Source organism: Vanessa tameamea, chromosome 27 (assembly GCF_037043105.1).
Source record: "Vanessa tameamea isolate UH-Manoa-2023 chromosome 27, ilVanTame1 primary haplotype, whole genome shotgun sequence".
Lineage (NCBI taxonomy): Eukaryota > Metazoa > Arthropoda > Insecta > Lepidoptera > Nymphalidae > Vanessa > Vanessa tameamea.
This window is the reverse complement of record NC_087335.1, coordinates 781,389-804,664: the sequence shown is the minus strand read 5'-3', so window position 1 is coordinate 804,664 and position 23,276 is coordinate 781,389. Positions and strand designations below refer to the sequence as shown.

The 23,276-nt window shown below is 33.8% G+C and overlaps 1 protein-coding gene across 1 annotated transcript; it reads left to right on the top strand.

Moving 5' to 3' along the window:
- The first annotated feature begins 370 nt into the window (after positions 1 to 370).
- On the top strand, positions 371 to 10,542 carry LOC113404904 (GATA zinc finger domain-containing protein 14-like). The gene is made up of 5 exons (XM_026645978.2): positions 371 to 511; positions 1,817 to 2,156; positions 6,183 to 6,281; positions 8,595 to 8,678; positions 9,710 to 10,542. Exons 1-5 carry the CDS (start codon positions 372 to 374, stop codon positions 10,469 to 10,471), a joined length of 1,425 nt encoding a protein of 474 aa, XP_026501763.2. The 5' UTR covers position 371; the 3' UTR covers positions 10,472 to 10,542.
- The last annotated feature ends 12,734 nt before the right edge of the window (positions 10,543 to 23,276 follow it).

Sequence of the window (23,276 nt, the reverse complement as noted above, 5' to 3'; positions counted from 1 at the left end):
GTACGGTGAAATGACAGTTGAAAAGTGCTCGCAAGGGTTTAATTGAATAAAGTATATATTGTTTTTTTTTTAATAATAAGTATTATTTTAACCATGATATATTTATTATCCTTCCTTTGTACGTTCTCTTTTGTATTTTTGTGCTAAAATACAATATTAATACTTCTTAGTTTGAATTTGAAAATCCTGTCGCAGCCTTTAATTTATCTTTAATTTGAGTTATTTTTTACTTCTTAATACCCCTTATTTTTTGGGATAAATAGATCCTCACTTTTCCCTGTACCGAAGGAATATCGATTGTCTAAAACCGCTGAAATTTTGGTTTCTTGAGGTTTCTTGAGTACAATTTCAAATACGATTTCAGATAAACTATGATCACCTTATTCCTCATCATAACTGGCGCTATTGCACAAGAAATATCGACACCGGCGAGTCTTCTTGCACCAAGAAACTTCAACTACCATCCATATCAAGTGCAGTTTTTGAAAGAAACAAAAGTGGAACCTACCAAGTGAGTAAGGAAACTATTAACGCTTTGTTTGCGTAATTGTAAATTAATAGTTTAGCATCAAAATAATGGTAACAATAATAATAACTGATGATACCTATAAATGCTTACTAATTAAGAGTAGGCCTTGATTTTCCTTGAAAAGAAGATTTGGGGGTACTTTATTGCTGTATACCTGTGTGCCAGATTTTCATTTATATCAAATCGAATTTCTTTATTCAACATAGAAGCATTACACTTACTTATTGATTGTCAAATGTAACACTACCGCCGGTTCGGAAAAGATAATACCCGAGCTGAGAAGAACCGTCGAAAGAAACCTGAGCGGGTCTTTTTTGTCAATTTTATTATTTACAAATATTAAATTTCAAAGCATTAAAATACGTGTAAGCTATACAGGATGCGTTTTCTTTACCATTAAATATGAGATGTACCATAAAAACGAATTAAGTATATCTGAGGAGAGGAAAAACTGCTATAGAGCTGAAATTGTAAAACTTCAAACTATGCGTATTCATTGGTGCATACGTGATGCTATAATAAAAATTACAAAAAAAAAAAAACAAAATTTTATCTTATATATTTAAATAATTGTAATAATTATGAAATTTCGACGACTAAGTCACACTAGTTTCATCTAGCAATATATTTTCGACAGACAATGTTTTACAAGTCAGGAAACTAATCACCAATTTCACCACGATTGCTATATAAGATCTATTTTAAGTCATTGGTACAAGTTTAATACTATTTTCATTAAACAACAGTCGTTAGCTTGGGTAGTTAAAAGTTCCGTCCGTCTGTTGTATTGATTGCTCTTACTATGGATTTCCCATTAGCAACTAGTGATTATCAATGATAACGATCTTGGCTTTGATTAAATGTATCAACGAACAAACTGACAAATTCATAGCATACTATTTTTTATTTTGAATATCTTTTTTGTCTAGTGGCTTTCTTGAATCCAGCTTATCCGGAGTACAGAGTTAAAATTCCGTAAAGGAGTTATCAGATGCAGCTTGTAGTTAAAAAGTCGTAAATGGTATAATCTCATGCTGTGAAAGCATGTCAAGTCTTTGGTCTTATGCCTGAACTACCTTTGGTAATGCCGTATACAGTCAGGCAAATGTCTGTCCATACACCCGGACTATAACAATGTTATAGGATAAAATTAAAATATTGTTCTGGAATGGAACAGATACGTACACCAAGCAGACTATTTACGGATTGTAACTCTTTTATGAATAGTATGCACAATATCACTCAGAATAGTCAATAAAATTAAAATCTCATATTTATATCTTGCAGGAAAGGACCAGTTCTATTCCCAAACGACTCACCGCCATCACCCCGACCGCCTCTTGTGGTGACATCCCGACCTCTCATCGAATCAATCATCAGAAGCGACCTAAATCCAAACCCACCTAACAATTCCATAGCTCAATCTTCCCAGATTAATAATATTTTCAAACCCTATCTGAATTCTAATCAAAATTTCGGACAAGATCTTTATGATAAGGATATCCCAGATACCTTTAATAATGTTGAATATCAAGCAACTTCCTACAACAGCGTCCCTTATGCCGATACGATTAAAAATAGGGGATATAACGGATTCATCAGGGATAATGGCTACAATAATTATGAGGTACGTACTTGATTTTTAACTGAGCGATTTATTTTATTTAAGCGATTCATAAAGGATGATAAATATCCTGTGAGGCTAAGGCTTTACGCAAGCCCACTTGGGTAGGTATCACATAATCTCCCGCCAAACAGCAGCACTTAGTATGGTTCTGGTTCGAAGGTTGAATGAGCATTCACAGGTACAATTTACTTCTTCTTAGTTCCCAAGGATGTTTACATTGCTGATGTAAGGAATGTTTAGTATTTTTTGAAAATTTTTACTTCATCGCGCTACTCCAGATCGGGCTTATGGCGAAATTTCAATCGACTGTAGTTCTCTCAATATATTTTCCTTTACTGAGCATGAGATGAAAATAAAAACAAATAGACCGTTAAAAATTTACACTTTTCCAGATTTGAACGCGAACTTAGGGTAAGATACACATGTACCACTAAACCATCTCGGTACTAAAAATCGAAGCGAATTACAAATATTCGTACAATAAACAAAAATTCAAAGTTAATTGCACAAAGACAGTTTTATAAAGGGGGTAATTAAGAGGCTCTTTGTGTTTCACAAGAATTAATACCAATTGATGGCCCTCGAATAGATGAGTTCAAATCATAATTAAGAGAAATTGTCGAATTACACCAAAGCCACATGATACCAAGTTTGTTTTAATAACGTTTCATTTCGTGGAAATAAATAACTAACAATTTATTGCCGCTTACTGTTGAATTAAATTAACTTGAACACTGTTTATAAGTATTGCTTATTGCCAACCCAGGCGGGCTTCCACAATGCCACATCATTTTGACACAGGGGACATAGAATCTTAGTTCCCAAGGTTGGTAGTGCATTGGTGTTATAAGGATTGCTTACTGTTTCTTATTGCGGCAATCTCTTTGGGCGATGGTATGTTAGGGATGGTACCACTTACCATCAGGTAACCTATATGCTCTTTTTTTTTGGACTTCCTTATAGATTTGCTTATTTGCAACGAATCCTAACAAATATTTGAAATTAAAAAAAAATGTTTATGCACACACGTCAGCGATACAGAAAAGAACATGAAATATCTAATATCCGAACTACCCCCTAAGTACTAACTAAACTATCAAACAAACGCATTCGTATTACACAACTATCCAAAATATTACCAACATTTGGATTAGGAACAGCAAACACAGCTCAATTTAAAATGTAAAAGATCTTTGAAGTTCTCATTATTTGATTACTAACAAGCGTTAGAACTTGGAGTTATGGCTTAATATGTCCTACTTTTACAAGTTAAGTTTCACTGAGTTTGAGTGACAATCTATAGGGCTAAGTAGGGCATCTTCCTTATTGTGGTTATCCAGCATGACTTGCCCTAGGGTGAGTTGAATACAATTGTCGGGCTATTAGAATAGCGATAAGATTTTTTTTACACGACATGCTTGACGACCTCCATGGTCGAGTAGTATGTACACCGGTTTTCATCAGCCACTCCGAGGTCCCGGGTGCGATTCCCGGCCGAGTCGTTGTAGAAAAAGTTCATTAGTTTTCTATGTTGTCTTGGGTCTGGGTGTTTGTGGTACCGTCGTTACTTCTGATTTTCCATAACACAAGTGCTTTAGCTACTTACATTGGGATCAGAGTAATGTATGTGATGTTGTCCAATATTCATTTATATTTATTATGTAGCAGTCTGATGCCACTCTATGAATACATTTTTGTACGGAATAAGCTCCCAGTAAATAGGAAGTCGTTGACTAAGCTGACCTGCTAAATCTCAAGTCTGCGAGAAAATATTCAGAGAAATGTTTCATCGAACAATTTTTTTTATATTTTTTTTTTACTGCGATATTCAAACTTTTTTATTACGAGATTAATTCACACTATTAAACAATTATTTGAATATTTAAATACCATAACATGAATTTGTTCTGTCTTCATAAAGTTTTGTTTAGCCTCATGTTTAGTTGGTTGTTCCTTTATAAAGCTGTCTCCGTTATACTTCAACCATAGTATGACCAGGAGCTTAAAGTATGTCTAAATTTTGTAAGGATTTCTTATAATATATTGCACTGAGTATAAAGTCGTAAAGTGTGCCACATGTAGTGCTTCATGACAGAACGATATGCCGAGTATTATATAAGTACTATCAAGTTTAACAAATATATTTCTAGAATTAAAAAATCTGTTTCAAGAGCAAAATGTCTTTCTTGCATTTTATTAAATGCCAAAATGTCAAAAAGTATATATTTAAGATAACTTAGTCAATGTATTGTATATATGTACTTCTAAAGTTCAAACCGGTCATAATATACAACCGAATCTAGTAAAGATATATATATTTTTAATAACAGAAGCAGATGCTCAAGTTGTAATTACCAAAATATGGCATATTCCCAAGAAGGGATTTCTTGGGAACATCCCAAGAGCAACTTGAAGGAAGTCAATGGGTAATGATTTTATATCAAAACAAGAAGCTAGTTTTTAGCGAACAAATAAACGAAATTAGATGCAATATTATACGTATTTCTTACATAAATCGCTGTTTTAGAAGCGTCTCCAGTCGAAATAATGCGATATTATTATTTTTTCCTTGCATGCCCTTATGGCGTATGATTGATTATACTTCACAGGTGTTGCCGCGCGATAAATCCACAACTGTTGTTTGTCATTGTGTAATTGTTCTATTTAAATGCACATTTCTATTCAATCGTAGCTCTGTGTGCATTGAGTTCAATTCTCAATTAGTTCATGTAGGTAATACAAAATAATGTGTCATCTATTAAATCGAAATCTGTTTTCAAAGAGATTTTTAAATAAATGATTGAATTGCCAAGCGAAGCACTGTATCATCGGACTTCTTAATTGCTACACGAGTATTGGCAATTATTTAATCAATAGTTTATCCTCTGATTGGTCCAATCTAAATCATCTATTCAATAATAATGTAGTACCGATAGTTAGTTATAGTAGTACTTTCTACTGCAGGCATCGTCCCGCAACAACTTAATCAGTCACTCAGAGCTCTTGACTTACCTTCACATACATACATTTATTCAATTACAGAAAGCTTCAATACTGAACACATGTAGATTAGTGAGAAATTGTATGCACTCTGATAAAGATAGTATTACATTGCCAAAACATCATACTAATTAAAATTTTAGATTAGGACCCAGATTATGCTCACTTGACTTCGGTCCGTGATCATTACTAACCGGTGCACACCGAGATTTGCAAAATTTAAACAAATAATAATAATAAAGCCTTTCCTCCCATGAGCTTATTTGCCATTACTAATGTTGGTATTTGTTAGTAGTTTGTTAGATTTTAGTGTTTTGCTTATGTCTAAATGTTAGTTTTTGTTATTGATTATGGACCCCTCCTCGGATGAAGGCCTCCTCCAGTCCTTTCCAATCATCTCTGTCCTTGCCGATATTTTTCTAGTCCTTTCCTGTTAATTCCGTTAAGTCGTCTGCCCATCGTCTACTCGGTCTCCCTACCCTTCTTTTGCCGATTGGCCCATCAAACCATCCACTCAAATACATAAAATTTCATCGAAATCAGTCGAACCGGTCACAGTAAATTTCAACAAATCGTATCGTACAAAAAACCTTCTCCATAAAACGATTAATATTTGTGAAAAAATTCAGGATAATTGATCAACCGGTGTTGGGGTCAAAAGTCAACCTTACCCCTTTTTATATATAATATAGAGTATCCTTTTATAATGATAATTAAATTGAATACGTGCTGAACAAAAGGGAGTTTTTTTAATGTAATAGCAAGGACAAATAGGCCACCCAAAGGTAAGTGGTCACCACCATCTATAGACATTGACGTTGTAAAAAATATGAAGCATTACATCACACCAGTGCGCCACTAACCTTGAAGGCTAAGATGTTATGTCCCGTGTAACCGGAACAATATTAAGTGTAGCTGATTGATGGTAGGATATCTAATGAGTGGGTGGTACCTTTCCAAACGGGTTTTGCCGTAGTCCTTCCACAGAGTAAACAGTTAATATGATTATATTATATTTATTTACAGGAACGAACAGTATTACCGCCAATATACAAAGCATTATCGGATAACGCTCAACATAACCTATTGAATTTACATAAACAGAAACTTTACAACGATTACCAGGTATGTTATATATTTCGTACTCATTAAAAACAAACTGTGTCACGTGACTGTGTTTAATTGAATATCTACGTTATAAATTTGAATTATTTGTATGGTTAAACGCGCCATTCAACAGAACCACTAACCAGAAGTGAGTTATTAATATAGCCTTATTTATAAACGGGCTATACATTGAGGAAATAAATATATATATATAGTTTCGTTTGCCTAACTTGTCTAGTACTTGCTCTTGGTTGCTGCGAATGGTTTTGTCGTTTCCTAAGATTATGAAGGCAGGGAATTAAGGATGCACTTGTGTTTTCGACCAAATTCTATAATATGTCCGTCGTCAGATGTTCCTTCTAGAATCGGCCAGGAAGACATTTATAATTTATTGTGTATAATGGTAAAGGTAGGTAACAATATTATATAGTATTACCTACCTTTACCATTCTCAAAAAAGTCTATTTAATCCACAAAATGTTGTCAATCCAGACTAAGAAATCAGAACATTTTAATGTCCTACTGCCCAAAGGACTCTTTTCCCTTTCGAGAAGAAAGTTTTTGGAGCTTTCTCTACGCTGCTCCAATGAGAGTTAGTGCACGCGGTAGATTCTCATCCACTGCGTTCAGTTCTCCTCACGATGTTTCCCTTAACCGAGGACTAGATGAATTATAAATCCAAATGAAACACAATAAATCAGTGTTGCCCTGGGTTTGAACTCAAAAACATCTGACCATAAGGACTTTTGTGCGTGATAATCATATTCAAACAGCCTTTTCGAGCTTATAACATTATAGGTACATATCTATTTCCCTTTACAGTATTATGTATAAAAACTATTATATTCTTATAAATAGATAGATCTGGATTATGTTTAAATAATTCTAATTATATTCAATTTAATAGTAATAATATTTAGCGTTGTTTAAAGAAAAATTAAAAATATGTAGATATCGTTCTATTTCTTACTATAGCACGTTTAAATTATCCTATTAGCACTGTTATTCTAGTTAAAACTCACTTCTTAAAATCACTCGATCATTAAATGCTTCAAGTTGACCTACAGCGATACGCAATTTTGATACTTGTATCTTGTAAATGTTATTATTATTATTGTCAGTATCGCATATCACGTCTGAGATTTTACTACTGTTCTCAGAGAATATATCTTCTGTTGTTCGTGTCACGATTTTATTGGTGATTGTAAGTTTTTTTATAGAATAGAACTCATAAGTTATAGTTTCTTAATGTTTTTGGTTGTGATTATAAAATAAAAGGCAGATGAAACGCGCTGAGCATTAAACAATAAAAGCGGATATACTACCAAAATCGAATGTGTATTCCTGTTAGTAACAATTAACAAACTGTTATACCCTGTTCAAGTTAGCTTGATCTGTTTGACAGACGGGCTAGTGATGAGAAACAGAAAATATAACTTATATAACAGTCGAAGGAACGATGGAATGCGTAATTCAAATTAGAATTCAATTTTTTTTTACTTATTTTTCTAAAAAGAGTTATACCAGCTAAAGAGATCCCAACCACTAGCCAAAAAGATCCCAACCAAAAGGACCCCCGTTCGTAACAATAACTTAACAATGATCTTTAATAAGGATTTTTGTAATCGATATTTGTAGCAGTTACTGCCTGTTATTCGCGTCCCTACCGTCCGACCGATGTAACATTGTACAAGCGTCTATCATTTTCAGTGTTTCTATTTAAATTGTACTTTGAAGCAATAATATATAATAGAAAAAGTCTTAAAATTTTCGGATAACGCTTGAATTTTTAGGAACATTTGTATAATATTTTTACAATTTTTAAAATCAAATAAAGAAAATAATATGTTCGTCATTGCAAAGTTATGTCGATCAGAAAAATTTACATCTGTCAAAAAGATCAAGCTAACTTGTACAGAGTATAATATTGTGAATTATTATTAATGAAAGTGACCGCACTTTTGATCTATTAACAAAACGACGCTTCTCAATATGTATTCGCTTTTGTTTCTTCACTCTAATGTTCCGCGAGCTCCGTCAGTATTCTGTTTTATAATTTGAAGTCTTTAGTATCAACGACGCTATATTAAGATATAACAATATTGGATAAGTCTTAAGTCTATTGACTTAAATTTGTAAGGATCGTTAGGACAAATAACAATTATTGCGTTCCTCTGAAAATTAATTCCCAGTAGTAGCCTAGAGCTAGGAAATTAATGTCTCTATTTGAACCTTGAAATCCGCCCAACAACTAGCTAGACCAATAAAACCATTGACGTAATTATAACAACAGTTATATAAACAGATATTATTATATAAATTAATTTTCAGCCGAAAAATCTGGATTACGATAACCGTTACGAAAACAACGCCGTATCCAATGAAAACCACAATCCTGAATACGGCAGTAATGAGGTATGATATTTATAATTAATTTTATGGTTTAAAATATGTATTTAAGTATATTTGTTAGTCTGATTATTGGTACGATATATCGATACAATAAAGGTCATACAACTTTTCGATTGATGACCAAATATGAAAATAAATACCTATTCGTTTTTTTACGACTGGTACTGTCTACTTGACGACTTCCGTGGTCGAGTAGTGTGTACACCGGTTTTCATGGGTACGCCGCTCAGAGGTCCCGGGTTCGATTCCCGGCCGAGTCGATGTAGAAAAAATTCATTGGTTTTCTATGTTGCCTCGGGTCTGGGTGTTTGTGGTACCGTCGTTACTTCTGATTTTCCATAACACGAGTGCTTTAGCTACTTACATTGGGATCAGGGTAATGTATGTGATGTTGTCCAATATTTATTATTTATTATTACTGTTGAATATTGAATATCTCGGCTTTTCTCCGCTATAATATACTAGTATTATTGATGAAAATCACATTAAAATTCATTGCGTAGTTAAAAAGATCTAATCGTACAGACGGCGAGAAACGACATTTTTTTATACTGTGTAAAGATATTGCAAAATAAGAATGAAATTTTATTTTATATGGTAAAGCTTACTTGGTGGTAAGACTTTGTGCAAGCCCGTCTGGGTAGCTACCACTCCTTATCAAATATTCTACAAAAGGTAAGGTATAGTTTGTGTTGTTATGTGTTACCACAAGATATGTAACATTAGTACCAAAGGCTGGTCCATATTTTTTTGTTGTATACATTCAAGTTCGTATTATATTTGTCTATGGTCACCACTATCAGATGGCTATCTCTGTTAATAAAAAACTGATTTATTGATTTGAATTAGAATCACCATCAGATATAACAATAGTTTATTATTTCATATTGTTTCTTATTCTTACTGGTTAATTGTAAATATAATTACAACGTAAATTAATATCATTTGTTTAGGAACATTGACAGCCAAAATAATTTCAATGAAAAAATTAAAAACAATATATTATAATGAAAAATTATTATTATTATTTTCAGAATCAAAATTACGCTTTCTCTTACACCGTAAGAGATCACAAAACGGGTGATGATTTCTCACATTCGCAACAGAGCAGCGGTTCAGCTACAAACGGAGAATACAGAGTTCGACTACCGGACGGTAGAACACAAATCGTTTCGTACACAGCCGATGAAAACGGCTACAATGCTAACGTTAGATATGACGAAGACAAAGTTAACAAAGACATTTATAACATAAATAACTATAATCCAAATCCTAATGTATACAATAAACCAAACACAAATGTAAATATTAATCAAAACAGACAGACAATACCAGTCAAAGAAGATTTAGAACAATACAATTCTAAAGAATATTACGACTATACAGCTGATTATAATAATAACTACCAACCTTATAAATCTAAATTTAATTTCAATCCAATTTCAACGACCGTATCAATTCCAGTCAGACCCGCTTACGATGATATTAAAGATCTATTCACAAGAGCACCAAGTCCTACTCCATTATATATTGATGATGTTTCAGCAGGCAGTAACAAAGAGGTTAAATATGATTCGACAACTGAAAACGTTGTGCTGATTGGTGGAAGAAATATTTATAATAATTTGAAACCTAATTATGTTGTGACGAGTCCTCGTCCTGTCAGTTTTGTTGCGTCAACTCCAGCTTCGTACTTAGCGTCAACTATAGCTAGTTTAAGAGATCGTATCGCCGCAAAACCAATTCTTTCGGAAAGTTTTATTAATAGAATCAATAAATATTTGACTTTCAAATGATATTTTAATTAGGTAGATATAAATAAATATCATCTCTCGTATACAGATGTCAAAAAAACATCAATAGATATTAATATAAATAATTGGTTCGCTGTATCATATAATTTATTTCGAACTTAAGATTTTTTCGTGTGTTCGAAAATAGACAAAGATAATAAAATATTCGTTTCATTTTATATTTATACTAATAAATCAGGACACGTATTTTTTTAACCTAACTAAAAAAATGCTAAACCAATAGAGCTAAAATTTTAGGTAATTGTTTTTGTATATAATATTATTATATATATGTTTAGATAAGATAGCATTTTCTACTAAATATTGATTTTATAAATCTTCGACGTACTACAAGAAATTCTATACCACTGAAATTAATATTATGTCGACTATGCGATAACAATTATCAGATCGATCTCATATCTGCGCTACAATAACTAAATTGAACCATCTCACTAAACTACAGATATCCGTCTGTCGTTTCTCACTCAATATTTCCTGGAATCATGCGAGAAGTCACTAAGAGCTATCGGACATAATTTATGCATAAATATTACGCCTGTAATGTATTTAGTGATTCTTTTCCAATGAATAAGTTCTTGCGAAAAGTCGACGAAACGCAAAAAAATCTCATAAATATTCATCGATCATGAAGCCTGTTACAACGATCATTCTACTAAAATTTCGAAAAAGTATTGTAAGACTACTCCAGTAGTAACGTACTGTATAAAATACGAGTTTATTTGAAACATCAACAAAGCTAGTAGTCTTTTTTATAGTAATAGATAGTTCTGGCTCTGAGGCGAAAGTTTAACGGCAAACCAATGTCGACAACTAAAACAAAATGTTGCAATTGAAATCCACACAGTTTCCCGCCCATATTTGACAGTTAGAATGTTCAGTACAAGTTTTTTTTTTTTATATAAATTTTATTTGAAACAGGTATTGAACTATTTTAAGAAATGTGATGACAACATTATATTGTAAGAAAAAATGTAAATAATTTATTATTTTATTAAATTACATAATCAACCGGAATGTGTTTTGTTTCTGTAACAAATTTCAACGCCTAAACGCAATTAAAGAATTAAAATAGGTACATATTATATTAAGAACAATTTTGTTTCATTACCAAAGGTGCTTGGTAAAGCTTAATGATGTAATATTTCAGAGCGGTGTATCTGTTTTGAGTCGTAATGTTAATTTTGAAGTTATTTTTAACATTAATATTTATAGTAATAACAACCAAACTTGATATAAATGCTCTCACCTCTTACACGAGCTCTTTGCCGTACATCTCTAACCTGGATCATACAGTAACAGCCTCATTATATTCCACGGCTGGGCAAATTCTCTTAATATGTCTAAGGATTAAGAAGGTATCCAAACTTGCGTTTCAGAATTTATCCAGAAATGAGCAACAACGAGAGCACCTAACCTCGAGATATTTTATCGCGATAATAAAAATTAATATTTGTCCAATGTTTGTCCAGTATTCGTCCTGCATGCGTTCCTGAACCATTCTTCCGATTGAGTTGAAACTTTGGAGAAATGTTCTTCGTACGCCCGAGAAATCATATCCCCAAAAAAACGTATTAGTATGATCATACTCCAATTTAAGCGTGCTAACCTGGGACTGTTAGCTATTAAATTAAATAAGATATATTTTTGAATAATTGGTAATTGTATCACTGAATTTAAATAGAAATAATCAAATCGTTTGCTGTTTAATGAAACAATTTTTGTATACGCCATTGGATAGCTGTTCATCTCGAACAACTCGAACTCAAATTGACTGTTCAACGAATCTTTTCATAAATCATCTCATTAAAAAAAAAACTGCCCATAAAACATAAATTTAAATGTAATCTTTTAAAAGTATTTCGGTATGATCTATTTTTATTCTTTAAGTGGTCACTACCGCTCGTAGACAATGGCGCTGTAAGAAATATTAACCATTCCTTACATCACCAATGTGCCACCAACCTTGGGAACAAAGATACGTCCCTTGTGCCTGTAGTTACACTGGCTCACTCTCCCTTCAAACCGGAACACAACAATACTGAGTACTGCTGTTTGGGGGTAGAATATCTGATGAGTTGGCGGTACCTACCCAGACGGGCTTGCACAAAGCCTTTACACCAAGTAAGTAGTTTTATTATATAATCTCTAATATGACATATTTCAAACTAAATTTTAGGAGCCTACTCGAATATATACCTTTTGAATTTTATTATAATATCTAACTGATCAGCTACTAAACCAATATACGTAAAACTTATATCAGAAGATGCATTGCTCTTTGAAGAGTTTAGTACACAATATTATTATATTATAAGTAGGCCCCTCGCAGTTTCATCCGCTTTGAAATATATATATAATAAACGTAAAAAAACATTGAGTTTTCCTATTTTAATCATCTCAATCGCCGTATCATTAACAGCCTGTAAATTTCCCACTGCTGGGCTAAGGTATCCTCGCCCTTTAAGGAGACGGTATGGAGCATATTCCACCACGCTGCTCTAATTCGGGTTGGTGGAATACACATGTGGCAGAATTTCGTTGAAATTAGACAGATGCTGGTTTCCTCTCGATGTTTTCCGTCACCGCCGAGCACGAGATGAATTATAAACACAAATTAAGCACATGAAAACTCAGCTTGCCTGGGTTTGAACGCGCAGTTATCGGTTAAGATGCACGCGTTTTAACCACTGGGCCTCTCATCGCCGTATAAATAGTGTTAATTATTTATACATACACCACATAACAAGATATACACATATGAACATGTTGGCCATATGAATACTTATGACATATACAGGAATAGGAGAAAGCGGTGTTTTTTATGCCATTTGAAAGATGCGTAGGTCTTACAGCGACTTAAATAAAGAGGTAGAATTCTACGATTAAAAATCATTAACAGAGAAGGACTTAGAGGTGTGAGCTTTCTATGTGAACGAAGATTTCAGATTTTAATATTAACATTCGTTACTAATTAGATTCTATATTTGAAATATTTCAGTTGAGTAACGTATATTTAATAGTTATAAGCGAATACACGTTTATACAGCAATAGTTTAACATTAAAACAAACCGTAACAGGGCGATGCTAAACTCAGGCGAGCTGGATATCCATCAAGAAACTTGGCATACATCTTGTCGTAACGCGCTGGATCTAAACGCTAAATATCTGCGGTGAGATGTCGTACACACGGGCAAACGTTTGAGACAACTTTTTTATCATTCTAATCACTTTATATATCTTATCAATCAAAAATGTTATTACGTCATATATAAAGACGTCAAGACCTTATATCACAACGGAATGCAAATGCAAGTCGCGTTATTGGATACAGATGTCGCTGAAGTTATTCAGAAAAATGCAGGCTGCCTCACAATATTTCCTTCATCGAACACTGACCTTGTTGAAAACCGTTATATATATATTTTTTTTATAAATATTGGACAACGTGATGTTGTCCAATATTTATATATACATTACTCTGATACCAATGTAAGTAGCTAAAGCACTTGTATTATGGAAAATGATAAGTAATGACGGTACCACAAACACCCAGACCCAAGACAACATAGAAAACTAATGAAATTTTTCTACATCGACTCGAACCCGGAACCTCGGAGTGGCGTACCCATGAAAACCGGTGTACACACTACTCGACCACGTTTGTTTCTTATTATGTTATATGGGTAGGTGGTAAATAGACGACAATTGGTACTGTAGAAAATATGAATCATTCCTCATATCCCCAATACGTCACCAATCTTAGAAATTAAGATGTTATGATTCTTTAGCCTGTTGTTACACTGGCTCACTTGAAACAGTATTTCTCTTTGGTGTTAGAATATATAATGCGAGGGTGGTACCTACATAAATGGGATTGCATAAAGCCCCAACTACAAAAAAAACAATGTGTTCATGTGGTCATAGTTTTTTTTTACCTTTCTTTTCAATAATATGTTGCACATTCTTATGTACCGTGTGTCACATTAGCAAGACTTACTCTTAGGCTTGTTAGTCAAGTTACGGAGCGTGAGAGCTTACCAATTGTTGCAGTAACTGAATCTATATACCGCATATGTACTATATAAGGCAACGTAAAGAATGTTTCTTAGAATAGAAGGCACGTGAACAAAAAATATATCAGCATTTACTTGGTACTTGTGAAAGCCTCTCTGGGTAGTATTATATATTCTGCCGCTAAATAGCAATACTCAGAATTTTCCGTGTTTCGGTTTCAAGATTAGTTTAGGTTAGGTTAGGACATGACATCTCATTGTTAGTTCCCACGGCTGTTGGCGCATTGGTGGTGCAGGGAATGATTGATATTCTTTAACTTCTATAGGCGGTGGTGACGACTGTCCGTCAGCGTATATATTATAAAAAAAATAGCAACTAGTCAAAATGTATCACAGTTGAACTAAAGTGTTCCGATTTTAATCAACGTGTTATCTTGTGGGCTACTCCATATATTTTCTAGATTAAAAGGCTGAAGGATTTAAAGTTATATAGGTACCATTGAAGATAACATTTTCGTAGTAAAGATGTGAGGCATATAAGTACTATTAAAGTTTATCCGTGCGGCAAAATGTTCTGAGACTAGGAAGCTGAGGAGCATAGCATAGACTTTTATTTTATGACGTGTGCATTCACGAACAAATTAAATCTATTACTGCACCACCTAAACACATCTAATTTCCCTTTTTATACGTTCGTGTGGCAGAAATTTCTAATTAGAAGACTGTCCCTTGTACCGCACAGTAATTAGTTCTAAGCATTTTCTTGTTGTACAATAAAGTATTCATAAATAACTAACGTGACGGAATGTCTAGGCCCTGGGCAACAAAAGCCCCAACGGTTTTCCAAATATATTGAGTTTTTTTTTTTCAGTCTAGTTTTTCAATAATTACAATAAATTAAATTCTAGAATACATTTTTTTCATATTTTCTTTTTATTAATCGTTTTCATAGCCTTATAATATTTCAATATATCTGATTAACATATATAACAATTTTAAGTGTCACTAGTGAGCAACATATAAAAGAATATTCTATATCTCCATAGCATATACCTACACGCATATATTCCGAATTTATATAACATAAACATAATCAGCCTGTAAATTTCCCACTGCTGGGCTAAGGCCTCCTCTCCCGTTGAGGAGAAGGTATGGAGCATATTCCACCACGCTGCTCCAATGCGGGTTGGTGGAATACACATGTGGCAGAATTTCGTTGAAATTAGACACATGCAGGTTTCCTCACGATGTTTTCCTTCACCGCCGAGCACGAGATGAATTATAAACAAATTAAGCACATGTAAATTCAGTGATGCCTGCCTAGGTTTGAACCCGAAATCATCGGTTAAGATGCACGCGTTATGGTTTTCTCGTTTTAGTATCACTTATCATGTAAATGTTTTTTTTTGTTGCCAGAGACTTGAGAAATGACTTCATAATTTTATTTTTGCTAATTATATGAATACGGCTGCGGTGACCTAGTGGTTTGAACCTGTGTATTCTAACCGAAGTTAGCGGATTAGGTTAGCACGCAATGAATTTTGCTGAACTTAGTTTGTTTTTATAATTCTCTAGCGACCCGCTGCGGCTTCGCGCGGGTGTAATTTTATTGATTAATAAAGAAAATTATATGATGTTAACATCCTCTTCCTCCTCTTGAATAAACAACCTTCCTCTTGAATAAATCTATCTATTAAAAGAAACCGCATCAAAATCCGTCCTGTAACACTGTGCAGACAGTCAGCGGTAAGCGACTTTGTTTTATACTATGTAATGAAAAGGCACAAGGAAAAAATTACCAACGTTCGAAAATAATTCAAAGACCAGAAATAAAAATAGTTTAAATAATATGATACAAAACCGTATACAATACAAAGAGACATAAAGATAGAGAAAGATAGAGTTACTCATCTCCTGGAGGGAGCAGAGCGCTTTGTCCTCACGCGACGATTTTCACCAGCTCGCTCTACTGTGAACCTTAAAAGAACTACGTTCCAAAAATATCCTATATTTAAATTAAAATATTTAATAAAATCGAAGCGATAACGCAGGAAAGACACTAGCTAGCAGTTTTATATAAAGACATTTTCTGCAACAATTTAACAATAGTATGAACTTCGTAATATTTACTCGAAAACTAGTACAAATTACAATAAAGACATTCTTATAAATATAAAATTTTATAAAATATAACATTACAGAAATGACAAAACACTTTATTACATCAACGGAAGTCTTATTACCGTTTTCAGCACTGAATGCGGAACCCAGCAAAATTGCAAGTCTATATACCTAGTTCCGTCGAAGATAAGGCACTCGCTGCGGTCTATGGGCTGTCGATTATTGCAAACGATTCTTGTAGTGATGTGATTTTGTTTATCGATATATACAATATATTAGAATTTAATTTTATTTAGTTTTGATAACGAAAACTTATTAGCGTAGAACGCCCTCAAGTTAGGTAAGGTTAGGACTGATGATCTGAAGGTTATGGGACTCGACTGGATGCAGAAAATGAAGAACTGGGAGGTTTGACGCACCTCGGGAATGAGCTACGTCCAGTAGTTGATTTCAATTGGCCGATGATGTGTGATGATGATGAACTCATTCTACCATCAAACAGTTGTACGTTTAAGTGCTGTATTCCGGTTATATGGGCAAGTTAGTCAAGTTTTTTGTAGCGAAAATTGAAACATTTACCATCTGGTATGTTGGCTCGTCAGCTTTCCAAAACTAAATTTAATAATAAAAATTAAATTTACTGGATAAGATCCTTGTGGTTGAATTTTGACAATCAACAAGAAAAATTTTCAACAATCTTGAATAAGAATATTTGTATTTGATTTTTGTAAGTTTATGTGTCTATCGACCCGGGCTAATGGTTTCAATGGAGTCATTTCTCCGAATATAACAAATTAGTTCAACCACGCCTTCCTTTCTAATATCTCCACAATTTCCACATAAATAAATCACAACTTTCGATAAAGCGAGAAACGTCTATCGATAATAATCTATCGACATTGCTGATCACTAGAAACAGTGCATCACGTGTTCCGCTGACTCGCTTGGCGTGGAGCCAGCGCGCTACAATATGTACTGGGACAAAACCTTGAGGAATTTATTAGCCTCATTGACTTTCTTTTTAGGTTTCACTTTAGAACTACTTCTTATACAATATAATAAGAAAAAACTGAACCTCACAGGACTCCCGGAGCCGAGGTGAAACATTCATAACAAAAAAAAAAAAAAGAAATTAATATACTTATTATTATGATAATATGTAACAACTAAATAAGAGAGCGTCATCTCATTTGTCGTTACATCGAAAATGTCCTGGAAAGACAGTATCGTATAAATTCGAGGAGACTTACTATGAATTTTGGGTCGTCAATTACAAGGAACTTATAGAAAAAACTTGGAAATAACTAATTTTACGCCTTTCTACACATCAAATATTTTTAGAGTTTTGTCTAAGTCCCAGGAAACATGTGTTGAATTTGCGGAGTCGGAGTGTTTTGCTTAATTTTTTTTTTTAATGTCATAGGTAGGTGGACCGGCAAATGGACCACCAGATATTAAGTGATCACCACCGCCCATAGAGATTGGCGCTGTTAGAAATATTGACCATCCCTACTTCGCCAATGCGCCACCAACCTTGGGAACTAAGACGATTCCCTGATGATATGTTTCTACATCACGAGATGAATTATAAACACAAATTAAAGGCACGAATATTCAGTGCCTACCCGTAATTCAACCTGCTATTTTCGGTTCAGATTCAAGAGCTCCAATTGAGCGATCTCCGCATGAAATTTAATTATACAAATAACAATATTATTTACAACATATGTATATAATAGATAAATGTAGCAGAATTATGTACAAAAGGCGGTTTTATCGCCTGAATACGATCGCTTTCAGACGACCTTCGGGTAGAGGACTCGCATTTGAAGTTGCGGTGAGGTGTACAAGAGTCTAGATAAATTAATTAAAATAAATGTAATGTTCTATCATTATATTTATTTTAATTAATTTATCTAGACTAATTTTGTTTAGTCTGTATTTGCACTACCCTAGTTCATTCAGCTCAATGTAGACAACTCACTGATATTGATACTGCGTCTAGTAAATTTTGGTTCTGATCATAATATTATGTCTTACGGCATGTCATCAAAATCAAAATCCAAATAACTCATAAAAGCACTTACATGTGAATCGTCACGTTACAATTTTGAATTAAATGTCCTAGCGAGAACAAGAAACTCACTAGTTACTCTTTTCCACAAGTTTTATTACACAGACACAGACCATGGCGGTGCAATTAAATTGTTACATATCCTGCTTAGAAATCAACAAATACTAAGTATTTTATGTCTTTAATATAATGTTGTATTTATTAATATGCCTTGATTAACGATCTTTTTTGTTTGACAAGAGCTTTAAATTTTTTAATACGTCAATTTAAACAAACATTTTAATTTCATTACTTATGTCTACTACTACTTATATTTTCATTACTTTAGTAAATTACGTAAATAAAGTAAATTGTTTTTATTATAATAAAATTTCAGATACAAATCTGGATCAAATTGCTTTCAGCATCGTATCAATGTGTGTGTTTAGCAATAAAACCTCGTATCAATGTGTGTGTTTTCAAGTTAATAAACAATCTTTTACCTTTCGTCAAAATATAGGATATATTATATGAGTAAAAGAATTCCCCGAGATGATTAAAAGCTTGTATCTCAATGTTCAACTTACTGTAACTATGTCAAGGCGGTTTTTGTATCGTTTTATTTATTTTCATGGAAAATTTGTGAGTATTTCGTTATTTTGTTGGTAATATTATGATATTTTTCTTCAAGGTTTGGATCATTCAAGAAGATATATACTGTTGTCAACCTGTGAGGTGTGAGGATCTGATATAGATAGACGGGGGGGCAAATGGGCCACCTTATGATAAGTAATCACCACCGCCCATAGACATTAGCGATGTAAGAAATATTAACTATTCCTTACATCGCCAATATGCCACCAACGTACAAACAAACAACTAAGATGTTATATCAATTTGCCTGTATTACTGACTAAATCACCCTACAAATCAGAACACAACAATATTAATTATTGCTGTTCGGCGGTAAAATATCTGATGAATTGGTGGTCCGTTCCCATACGAGTTCACGCAATATCATAAAGTGAGCTACCGAAATCCTTTAAGAATCATTCATCGCATACAATTTTTTATTAATCACATACAATTATATTTGTAATAAATAATAAATAAATATTGGACAACATCACATACATTACTCTGATCTCAGTAGCTAAAGCACTTGTGTAATTGATAATCAGAAGTAACGACGGTACCACAAACACCCAGACCCAAGACAACATAGAAAACTAATGAACTTTTTCTACATCGACTCGGCCGGGAATCGAACCCGGGACCTCGGAGTGGCGTACCCATGAAAACCGGTGTACACACTACTCAACCATGAAGGTCGCCATTTTTTTTTTTATTCAGGTTGCATAATTATTCATTTATGCAACCTGTACAAAAATCAATAAATAATAACTCCATGCGTTTTAGTATCATTTATCTTACTATAAACTAGAATATATCCAAAATAATGCATATATACTATTATTTTTAAGCTACAAATATAGTACTAATCCGTAGTACTACCCCATTTGAAGAGAAGATTGAGCTTATTGCTCTACATTGGCTTATAATTGTGGCGGATTTTCATTAGACAAGCAAATTTTCTTATAATATTTTACTTAACAGTCAAGCACGAGATTTACACATTAAGTGCACAAAAGTATCACAGTGCTTGCATAGATTTAATCTTGAAAATTTCGGGTAAGATTCATGTAACTACTGAATTTCTTGCCGGTTTTTTTCGGATGAATCTACCTTCCGAACCGGAGTTATTTTAACATTAATTCGACACAATGTCATGACGATTAAAAAGTGCTCATATTAGCCTACTTGAATAAAGAATTCATTGATTTTGATTTTGTATTCTGACAATCTCGACTATAAATTAATTATTGGGTAAATAAGTATAATTATTTGTTATTCAAAATTCAAGCGAGAGACGAGAGCATGAGCCGAGATGGCCCAGTGATTAGAACGCGTGCATCTTAATCGATGATATCGGGTTCAAATCCAGGCAGGCACCACTGAATTTTAATGTGCTTAATTTGTGTTTATAATTCATCTCGTGCTCGGCGGTGAAGGAAAACATCGTGAGGAAACCTGCATGTGTCTAATTTCATTGAAATTCTGCCACATGTATATTCCACCAACCCGTACTGGAGCAGCGTGGTGGTATATGCAAACCTTTTCCTCAAAGGGAGAGGAGGCCTTAGCCCAGCAGTGGGAAATTTACAGGCTGCTAATGTAATGTATGTCAAATTCAAACTAAAAGTAAAAATCCAATCTACATGTTAATTTCATATCAAAGCTTGCTGATGCATTGGCTTGTATTCGGATAGGCAAATTGGCAGCCTAATCGTTAATTACCTCCATCAATGAGCTTTGGAGTTAACTTAGGATTACTCGCTCTTCAACCCAAAACATCGAAACATATCTTAGTAGTGGCAGAATAACCAATGAGTCAGACCACCAGCTGGTCTGGCACAAGTTAAACTTAATGCTTTTAATGTATAACAATTAACTTTTGCTATTAATTAAAATGCAACGTTTCCCAACTAATACAAAACACATTTAAAACGTTTACTCAGTTATACCGCGGCAAAATTTATTCGATGCGAAGTTTAGAACGGGTACGCTTAAGCTGTTTTACTTAGAAACTTATTCTCATTATAGAGTAGACATCAACGCCTTGGCTGTACGAAGACTGTTACGTGCGTTTCGTGAGTATCAGTTAATTTACTAGTTTCCATCGAGGGGGGGATGTTAGGTATCTTCTGTCGTTCTGTACTCTTCAAAACTTAAAGATGACATGAACCGTAATATACAAACTCGCTTTCGCATTTATGAACAGGTTAAAAAAAGGACACCATAATACCAAAGGTGGATATTTGTCTAGTTGAAAATGATAGAGATCTAATAATCATATAGAGTCCAATGAGACAATCACATTCACATCAGAAACTTGATAGTAGGGCTTTGTGTAAGCCCGTCTGGATAGGTACCCCCCACTCATCAGATATTCTTCCACCAAACAGCAATACTTAGTATTGTTGTGATCCGGTTTGATGGGTAAATGAACCAGGGTAACTACAGGCACAAGGGACGTAACATCATACGTACCATCGTTTGTGGCGCATAGTTGATGTAAGTAATGGCTATTATTTCTCACAGTATCGATGTATGTGGACGGCGGTGACTAATCACCATCAGGTGGACCGTTGGGGAGATAATTAGAAAATAATCAATTGGCCTGTCTCATATATCTAACGTAAAAGGAAAGAGTAAACGCTCCAACCTTACGTGCTGTCCTAACCCTGGGAGTATACACAGTACACACTGCCAACTTCCACTTCTAACTGTTACTGATAATTACCTGATGAAGAAACTAAATAAAAATTTAACATATAAAATATATGCCTACGTTGCGAGTTCAGATAAACATTATATCTTATATAAAACGCCTCCTCCAATAATTAATCTTCATATCTCACAGCACAGTTGTTAATATATTCCACAAGTGTCGGCGCTCGAAACTGAAATTGCTAATGAATTTGGACAAAACAGTTGCATCCGTGTTTTAGGCCCTTTGTTACCATTGTTTATATTCAACTTGAATTGTATAATATTATATAATACATCATTTAGGTATAGATAATGTTTATTTAAACATGTATTTGAATCGATGTAATCAACAGTTATTACTTTATATGTAAATATAAATAAGAATTAAAAATAGCTACTGTATAAATTGTGACCGCGTGGAATAGTGGCAAGAATTCTAGCAGCATTTTTCCGTTGAATGGCAGTTCCGATCCTCTGGGCAAAAAACCAACCAGCCCTCTACCAGTGATTCTACATTTAATGACGGTTTTTGCACTCCTACTCCTAGGTCCAAGTGTTTCAACAGCAAATTGAACAAAAACATAATATTTCAGCTTCTTTTTGCGTTAGCTCCGGCTCTTAATATTAATAGATAATATAATTAATTGGCAAAAAAATATTGCAACCGTACAAATTAAATTGCAGACCCAAAACCCGTTTCCAATTAGAATAAAAAAAAAATCTAAATATACTTTACTAGTTTCCACTGTGAGGGGGAGGGTCAGGTGTTCGATAAACCTCTTCAGTAACCCTAACAACGTGTACGATTATGATCAGTAGATTAGTTAGTAGATAAATAAAAAAAATCACACACGCATTTATAACATCAATTATCCAACTTAGCTCGTACAAATTTTTGAATCGACATTTTAGAAGGTTATATTTAATGTAAAGCTACCAACGGTATGAAATATACATTCTATAGAAATGAATCGGCAAGTAACTCAAACATTACAAAAATAAACTTAGTAACACTCCAAATTTACTTGGTGGTAGGGCTTTGTGCAAGCCCCTCTGGGTACCACCCATTCATCAGATATTCTACCGCCAAACATTTACTCAGTATTGTTGTGCTGCGGTTTGAAGGGTGAGTGAGCCAGTGTAACTATAGGCACAAGGGACAACATCTTAGTTCCCGAGGTTGGAGGCGCATTGGTGATGTAAGGAATGGTTAATATTTCTTACAGCGCCATTGTCTATGGGCGGCAGTGATCACTTAACATC